Source organism: Chiloscyllium plagiosum, unplaced genomic scaffold (assembly GCF_037043375.1).
Source record: "Chiloscyllium plagiosum isolate Xiang-an unplaced genomic scaffold, Cpla_swu_hap1 HiC_scaffold_39, whole genome shotgun sequence".
NCBI classification, from domain to species: Eukaryota; Metazoa; Chordata; class Chondrichthyes; order Orectolobiformes; family Hemiscylliidae; genus Chiloscyllium; species Chiloscyllium plagiosum.
In genome coordinates, this window is record NW_028270177.1 from 9,138,936 (window position 1) to 9,148,526 (window position 9,591).

Genomic DNA, 9,591 nt, shown 5'->3' on the forward strand with positions numbered 1-9,591 from the left:
ATCCAAGGAGCAGGAGAATCAACATGGAGCATAAAGCCCTTCATCAGGAATTCTGTTTTGATCGTTAGTCGGCATGTGTGTTCAAGCAACTGTAGGGTAATGCAGCCCAGTGATACACCCATGCCTGCCCTTGCACTGCTGCAGAAGTTGATAAAACCCTGAGCCCTTAACAGCAAAGTGGATTTAAAACACAGCCTGAGATAGCAGTCACGGAGTGAATGGACATACTAAATCCTCAAGTCCACATCAAGTTGCAAAATTCCAAAGACCAATTAGGAGAATCACCACGTAGACCAAAAAGTGTTTCAGTCCTCAAAAGTAGCCAGGGGAAACTGATAAACCCTAAGATTGTAATCAACTGTATGGGCAGATCCTTAACCCCATCACCCAACCCCTCTCTAAGATCATTTCCAACTTGTAAGTGCTGCAGGGTAAAATCCACCATTTCACTCATTTCAAACAATGTATAATTCACACAAACCCTCTTCCACAGCAGTGTGCAAAGACACAGTTATTCTGAAGGAAACCTCCCCTGAGGAAGTGGTTTTATCAGGATGTCCAGATACTAAATGAACCCAGGGCTCAAAAGATTTGGCACTGGATTAATTCTGTACTTTAAAAATCAAGTATCGAGAGCCGACATGACCACCCCACCCACCCTGCAAGATTAACTTCCTGATCAGACCAGAAGAAGAATTCATCAGGCCATTTGGCCCATCTTCCAAACACCATCTACTGCCTCAGCTCTAAACTATGAGGTAACACTCCACAATCTTTTTTCTTGCCAATAATCGAGTGTTACTAATGTGAAAAAAATCTAAAAGACACTCCGAGCATTACAGAACATGAAACTGAGGTACATAAAAAAAATTAAAAAGATCAGAGCCAAAAGCTTGCTTGGATAGGTAGATTAGAAAGGAAGAGTCTTTATCAGAAGAAAAAAAAAGGACAGTGAGACTGTAAGACTAAACCTGAAGGCACGGCCTCCAAACGGTGGAACAATGACGTTTGGGAAATTACAAGGGGCTATAATTAGAGGCAGAGATCTCTGAGGGGCTGTGGGCTTAGAGAATTATAGATAGGGAGTGGCAGCCAGACCATGGATAGATATGAAGATGATTAAATTAAAAGATGTTAAAAGCAAAACCTTGCAATATCCAAAGTTACACCGCAATCCTTTTGCTCAGTAACCTTTCCACAATACAACCATTGCCTTCACTGGATTTTTGATCAGGTTCTAAAACACCTACCCCACCCCAGTGTAAAGTTTCAACCAATCATATCCAGCATGTGGGAGAGACAAAACTTCAAGCTAGCAGTATCAAGTGGATGCTATGTGGAGGTCGAAACAACTATACATTCAGGGTAAATAGTTTAATTAATTGAAAAGCAATTCAGCAAGATTGGAGCTTAAAAAATAACTTCTGTGAACTGTCAACAAGCAGCACAAAGAACATACATAAAATGAGAATTTTTGTTTTAAAAAGAGGCAAAATGGCATTTGAACAGTTCACTCTTGACACCCAAGGTCTGCACTCAAACTCATAATACATCTGCTGGTTTGATTGAAGTGTTCCCTTTTGCAGATCTTGAGGGGAGCCCATCCAACCCTCTCAAATGTTGACCCTCAGGGCACATTTTCTGAACTTGCTCATTATTAGTAGCCTCAGTGGGGGAGGGGGTGAAATAAAACATTACCCTTGCCCCTTCTTGCATTAGCAGGTGATGTGGAGATGCCAGTGTTGGACTGGAGTAGACAAGGTCAGACATCACAACACCAGGTGATAGCCCAACAGGTGTACTTGAAATCACAAGCTTACAGAGCGGTGCTCCTTTGGCAGGTGAAGTCCGGACCTTCTGACGAAGGAGCAGTGCTCCAAAAGCTTGAGATTTCAAACAAACCTATTCTACTTGCCTGGCACCAAGAGGGTGCTGGGGTCCTAGTCATCCCCATCTGGGATCAGATTGCTACAGTGGCTTCCTGTCAAACAACATCTTGATCTTAAAACGCTCACCTTCTCCATAGCTTTGCTCCAACTCTAAGGCACCACCACAATTCCGATCTAAATCCTGTCTTGAACACTTTCCAAATTTCATTACTTCACTGCTTGTGACCATGTTGTTTAGGCCTGGAGCTCGGAAATTCTTTCCCTAACCCCTCTGCCACTCCCTTTACTTGCTTCCTGAAGAGCTGGAAATGTGTTGCTGGAAAAGCGCAGCAGGTCAGGCAGCATCCAGGGAACAGGAGAATCGACGTTTCGGGCATAAGCCCTTCTTCAGGAACACTTCCTGAAGAGGCTCTTTAAAGCCCAGCTCTTCAACTGCCACCTTTTGCAGCTTAACATTGTTCTGAATTAAGTTGTATGTTGTTAGGTGGCACTATGTAAATGCAAACTACCATTCAAAGCTGACAACACAGCTAAGGAACGGATAACACGTCACTCTCAGTTACAGCATAGCTCCTTTGGAATGCAAGACCAAAAAAAATTGCTTTCCAGACATTAAACTCTGCATTTGAGAGATTTTTAAAGAAAGTTGGAAAATGATTGCACAATTCTAAATGGCTGTATCAAAACTACGTTAATGACTCTAATATTAGACTCTAATATTGAATAGCCTTTACCAGCGCCCTTCAAATCAAAAACAAACCTCACACAGACAGTGTGTGAATTCAAAACTTGTTGAGTACCAAGTCCACATGCATTGCTTGGGATAGGTTCAAGTTAAGGTCAACAAGCTCACATTACAACAACACCAGTATTTGTATGGTATCTTTAAAACAAAATGAAGCATCTACAAGAACTTCACATCAGAGTGATCAAAATATACTTTGACAGAGTCAGTCAATCACAAATATACTCAAGTTATTTCGAAGATTCTTTTCACATTTAAAAAGGAAATGAGATAGGCAAATGGAGTTAGGCAAAAAGAGTTAGATTAGACTCCCTACAGCATGGAAACAAGCCATTAGGCAATACCTTTAAGGTTGGGCCATAGGGTTAGGTCAAGCAGAATGGGAGGCGTCTCACATAAGGATATCAGTTTCTGGTCTCCTTTCCAATTTCCAGCATCCATGGCATCTTGCTTTTGGTTTAATTCACCATCACTTTTCTTTCTGATGGGACTGCATTTGGTTCTTCCACCTTGTTCACTGTGTTCCATTTCCCGGTTTATGTGATGACATGATAATCCAAAAACCAGCTGTTTTTACAGCGACAGTTCTTTCACAGGCAATTGTCACTGGCTTCAACAAATTCCTATTGGATTCAAACCTAGACTTCTGCCACTTCTTTGCATGGTCAGAGGGTTCTCTCCTAGAAAGAGGTCTATTGTTCCTGGTGCAGTCCAACATTTTGTGCACGCATGTGATTAAACAATCTCATCTCCCTCAGGCATGCCAACTGATCCAACCTCAAAGTTGCCCTGTTGCACGTTTACATTTTGTTTTTCCTTGTTTTTAAGATACAAACTTGATCTTCCTTTCAAAAGAGAAGGATCACAAACTTCAGACTCATGGACATCAACACTCCCTCCTGCAAACCCCCATCCACCCCTTCACTATGAGTCCCTATCTTTCTGGAGCTATATCCTAATACTTAAAAAGCGTCCCTGATGCAAGATCATTGACCAGAAATCATGACCCCCATTTCTCACTCCAGAGATGCTGCCCAGTCTGCCAAGTGTCTGCAGCACAGATCAGCTGGGGGGGGGGGGGGGGGGGGGGGGGGGGTGAAAGGCTGACTTTAGTTTCATGCAATTCTGTACCAAAAATCAGCGACCTCTTGGAGAACAAGACCACAGTGGTGGATGAACCAGAAACTGGCAATGTCACAATACAGGTGCACAGTCAGTGCTTCTGAAACAATGTGGCTTTACCCCAAGCTAAGCAGCAAAAAGACAGTGTTAGTTGCTGCTCAATGTTGACACCAAGTTCCCAAAATGGAAAGTGTTCCATCTCCCAGAGGACATACCTTTACCAATCCATCCAAATATTCTGTTACATTACCTCATTTCATTTTAACGTATACGTATTGCAGTCAGGTCAGGTTTGCTGCTTCAGAATAGACTGCCACACAACATCGTAACCTCATCAGGAAAGAGATCCACCAACTGGCCACGGGATTTAAAAACTTAAAATATATAATCATTTTAGGATGGTTTCCACACAGGCCAACTAATCAAATCGTTAATTAGGAGGCAAGTCAAGATATGTACATCGATATCCTAACTCAAGGCCCAACACTTCCACATCCTGTTTCATAATAGTCTAAACATCCAGGTGCAAGTCTCTGCGATAGTATCAAGCCAATGCAATACACAAGCTACACTCGATCTAGGTAACACATCATACCAAAGAGAAAACATTACATGTGAAAGATCTACTAGAACATGTAATAAAAAGATGCAACAATAATATACAAAGGCTTGATCTTGCCTCCAAAAACATAACTATTCTAACTTTCAACACTTCTGAATTTAATGGTATACAATTCTATCCCATTGATTTTTTTTAAGACATCAGTTTGTAATGCACTGATTATAGCAACACATGGGTTCACTGAAATCCAATATTGTAACAGAGATCCCAATTTGTTGATACCTCCGTGAGACTCATGTGGATGGGGGAGTGGGATGGAGAGAGAGCATGGAGAAGAGGAGAAAACCAAGTTACAATTGCTGCTGGAGCTCTACAGAGGCCAAATGAGTGTCTCAGATCACAACCCCAACATTTTAAAGGCAACCCTATTTGAAATGGCCCCAGTACAGTGTGTCTGGTATCAACAGCACTGTCCGAAACAACTCAAAAAAAAACTTACCACTACTCCCATGAAAGTCCATCTGAGGATGGACTCTATTGGACAGAAAGTAATGACAGGCACATAAACCTTGATCCATAATAGAGTGCTGAATGCTAATGTATTTAAATATATAAAAGCATTTTCCCAGCATTGACACTACTTTTAAATAAAAATTAAGGTGGGGTAATCTCAGCAGAAAAAAAATCTCAGTAAGATCACAATTTGAGCAGTACATCTGATCACCACAAACTGTTCTGAAATTACTTTCTCCATTCCAGTTAGTGGCAAGTTACTGCAGAATAAAACGGACACTAGCCAAAATCTCAAACTAGTCTTTTCTCTCCAGATGTAGAATGATGCGCTATGTACATCCTGTGTTTTATATTTGCATCCTAAACCCAATGTACGAAGTTGACTCCTCATACTGTCTACATCAGCAACAGTAATTCACACTTAGGTGACGTTGGAGTGGGTACACTAAACATCCCATGACAAATTGCCAACAATTTAGCGACCACAAAATTAAACAGAATACAAATTAAAAAAAAACACAAAACGCGAAAAATCTGAATGTAGGAGCTGAGTTATGTAACCAGCGTGCCAAATTGCAGGCAATACGGCCTGTTCTTGGTTTAAAATATGCATTATAGCATCCGAACATATGGATAATTGACCTATTGTAATGTGGGATTAAAATTCGGAACTAAACGAAACACCACAAACTCGGAAGGAGACACCTCACAGGGGCGTGCGTGGCTCATGCTTCACGTGTCCGAGTCTCATCCCTTTCCCAAGGCTGAGGGAATGAGGATTCACAATTCTCAAAAACTATAATCAAACACGCAGGCCACCAATCACCACCGCCTCCAAAAAAAAAACAACACACACAGCACAACCCAGCAGCCTGATCTGCAGATACGTTCACTGACAACACAATGTTTTGTTTTGGGGAGGGGGGGGGGGTAAGAAAACAAATTATTAAACATGAGCAAAAAATCCACACAGACATGCCTAGAATAGAAAAGGCACCACCCCATAACAGCAACTTAAAAAAGGTGGTTATACAACGAGCCCACCTCCTCCAAAACAGGATGGGGACGAGAGGGGAGGGAGGACCCTTGGTGACCTTGCTTGCTGGCTGCTCCTGATAGAACGCCGAATGTTGCGAAGTTGCAGAGTTCCAAATTGGAACGTTCGACACCGCAAATTGTTACATCGCCTTCCACACAATTGCTACATTACAAAATGGCAACCCCGGCCAAAGCAAGGAGGCAAACTTTACCTGGGACTGCGATTTCACATGATTTTAAACATCAGCTTTGACTTTTACAATTAAAAAAAAAACAACAGCCACCACCCTCAGCTCTCCTCCAGCCTTCTCTTCCTCTGGTCACAAAGCAGCAACTCCCGGATCATGTTTATCTCCCCCGCCCCCAGTTAAAGTTGATCTTCTCCCTTTCCCTCCCCATATCTTAATTTTCTTCAAGCCGGGTTAATAAAAAAGAAAAAAAAATGATGGGCTCAATTTCCCCAATGACGCAAGCTTACTGTATTTTCGTCCTTGCATTTTTTTTTGGGGGGGGGGGGCCGTTATCGTTTTTCTCTCGTTATCTTTTCCGCCGGGCTCCACCGTAGCCCCTACAGAGAGCCGAACACACCGGTCCCTATAGTCGTCCCTCCGCTTCTACCCTCCGGGTTAAAATTTATAAAGAAAGCTCTAAATAAAAAGAGCGCGGTATTTATGTTCTTCATTTCTATTTCCAAGCCCTGAATAAAATGGCGGCCGTCCTACTTAATGCTGGTTCGGGTCCTGCCAACGCGGTACAAAGTTCCAAAGTTGGCCCCGATTTCTCAGAAGGCTGTGTCGCTGACACCGAAGAGGATTGTGGCTTTTCCCCCCCTAAATCGTTAGCACTTCTCCCTACCTTGCTCCGTCTCTCACCTCTCTGCCCCCTCCTCCAAATAAAAAAAGGTTGAACAATCTCGTAATTTAGAAAAACATACATACCGCTTAAACTGCCCGCTTAACTCTTACACCCAGCCTGCCCTGTTTTTTCGGCGATAGTGTACCAACGTTACAAAAACATCAACGAGGTAACGCGCAGCTATTCTCTCCCCCCTCCCTCCCATTGGAAACCTGCTTGGATATCACGGCCACAGGCAGATAATTTAAAGATCAAGCTATTAAGAAAAATGCAATCATTTCTACCCCGCAAACATTCTAGGAAAAAGATAATATTTTCAATGCAATCGGTAATTTAAATAGACGAGCCTCCCCCTTTAAGATATTTTTTTGGGAAAAAAAACGAGTTCAATAACCAGATCAAGTGAGAGAAAACCAAGTTTTTGTTCCAGTCTGGATTACTCGAGTTTAAAATCTTTCGGAAGCCGAAATTTGCAGGTTTAAAATTTAAATTCCGCGTCTCTTGTGCATTTTAAACATATTTTACAGTAGCCAAAATGATCCACACCAAGATCTCATGCGCGCGTAATGCAGAGATTCATGTCAAACAGCAACTATTTTTGTCCCACAAGGTCTTTCGCTCATTCTAAAGATTTTATTTCCAAAGTTAAAATAAACGGGAAGCGTAAATACCTCAAGAAAAATCAAGCATGGGATTAACCTCAACCGCACAGTCCTGTTAACCTCGGACTGTTGTCTATCATTGGAGTACTTTGTAATTTAGAAAAATATCCGAGAATGGGCGCGTTCATGACTATGAAGTTGCAAATATGGCTCCCCATTCTCCCTTGATCACCGACTGGAATATCTCCATGTATCTTTATTATTCAAGTTCTTTTCACGCGTTTTGCAAACTTCAAACGTTTCACTTTTTCTAAAAAAAAAGATGAAAGTTTGCCAAGCACCAGCAATATTAAGTAATCAGTTTCAAAGACACTTGCAAAACTCTTGGTGCATTTCATCCAATCCAACTGAGGTTACAGTCCATGATGATACTAACAAAATTTAGCAGTTAAAAAGAGCAAATAAATAAATATACAAACATAAAAATAGAATATTCTAATACATTTGCAACCAGATTCCTGGGAGAGCAGGTATGCTAACTGCTCCATGTATAAACAGACAGGACCCCACAACAACTATTTCTCCTCTTAAAAAAAATCTAAACAACATATTTTTTAAAAGTCTACAAGTTTCTTTTGGACAAATCTTACATCTGAAGGCGTTCTATTCCGTAGCTCTAAATTAATTCTTTTCGGCATATCCATCTTTGCCACCAAGGCTGATTTACAATATGAAGACAAACGCTCTGGTCACCAAAATGCTGTTTCACACAGGGAGAAAGATCCACTTGTAATACAGACTAACGCCACTACACCGCCCAGCCAACCCAACTTGATAACTAACTCCAAAGAGGGGCGGGGACAAGGCTGCCTTGACGGACGTACCGGTCCGCGAGTAGCATCCCTCCAGCTCAGGACATCCCCCAATAAAAAGACGGAAGCAGAGGCCGGGGCGGGAGCTCCAAGCTGTTAAGTTCGGTTGCAGCTAGGCTTTTTCAATGCATTTAATAGCCCTTCACAGGGAAAAGCATGGTGGCAAATGGCGTCTTTTAATATGGGTGAAGAAAAATCTTATCCCCCCTCAAAAGCTCAGTTAAAACTGGAGTATTTAAAAAGCAATGTTTCTTTCTCCCTCTATAATAACACTTTACACGTACAGAAGTACAACTTCTGGTCAAGCCAACTAAGTTCCTCGCTGTCAGAAGTTCAGCTTTTTGCAAATGTACATTGATCGAATTGAGAAATATACGGGATCGAAAATAATTTCTTAAAAACTTGACAGCAATCAGACGTTGTTAACAGCTTCGTAAAATCATTAACACTGATTCTTTCAAAGTAAGTAGAAGGGACCGAAACACAACACCCAACACGTGGCGTTGTTTAATAAATATAAAAAAAAAATCAATCCAACCTCAAATCAAGAGCAAATTAAGTCGCTTAGTATATATCTTTACACATTAAATGCAAGTCATCTAAATAACACAGCATAGCACCCAAGCAACAGTCGCTTACTGTACACAACAAAATGGAAGGGCATTGTCATGTCATGAGGCACACAAGAGTCAACGTCCTTCTCGCATGGTTCTTCATTAGCATGCACAAAATTTAATTACCTTATTGTCCAATCATTGTGAAAAATACTTTTTTTAAAAAAGAGAGTGAACATTTCAAATGATTGAAAACGGTACGTGTGCACATTTTTGCAACTTTTGAACATATGCACAGGAGCAAATGAAATGCTATAAATTTTAATGTGCGTCACGCTCAATTTTTAACTACAAGCCCAAAGAGAGAGGGAAAGAAAATTAAACAAAAAAAAACCTAATGGGCGGGAAACACTCAGTAGAGCGACACACCAATGAGAAGGGCTGAGATCTGATTGACAGCTGGGCTAACCAATGGGCCCGTCTGTCTACTGATTGACAGGTGCCAGAGCCCAGTCAGCATCGCGGGGCAGCGGGCGGGACATACGCAGCGGCCATCGAATCCGACAACAAATGTAACAAAAAAAACAGTGGGTCACGTGAGCACCCGGGCGCCATCTTAATCGCAACATTTCTTTCAGAAAAAAAACATTAAAAATTGCAAACTCCACAACACAAAACCTTTCACTTCTCGATGCAAATTATCAAATAAAGCAAGTGGTTTTACCTACTGCCCACAGGCGCTCTCTGCCGAGCTCCAGCGCCGCGCTAGAGGCACAGAAATAATGCAGAACCCAGTAACTACGCAACAGTTTCTCTGCTGCAACGCGGCATGGCCGTCT

General features: G+C 41.8%; 1 protein-coding gene across 1 annotated transcript in view; it reads right to left on the bottom strand.

Moving 5' to 3' along the window:
* Positions 1-8,132, bottom strand: part of anp32a (acidic nuclear phosphoprotein 32 family member A) — a 35,572-nt gene extending 27,440 nt beyond the window's left edge. Inside the window, exon 1 of the mRNA XM_087981346.1 lies at positions 7,977-8,132. Within this exon, the coding sequence (XP_087837472.1) occupies positions 7,977-8,030 (54 nt within the window). The 5' untranslated portion in view covers positions 8,031-8,132. The remainder of the gene's footprint in view (positions 1-7,976) is intronic.
* Positions 8,133-9,591: the final 1,459 nt, after the last annotated feature.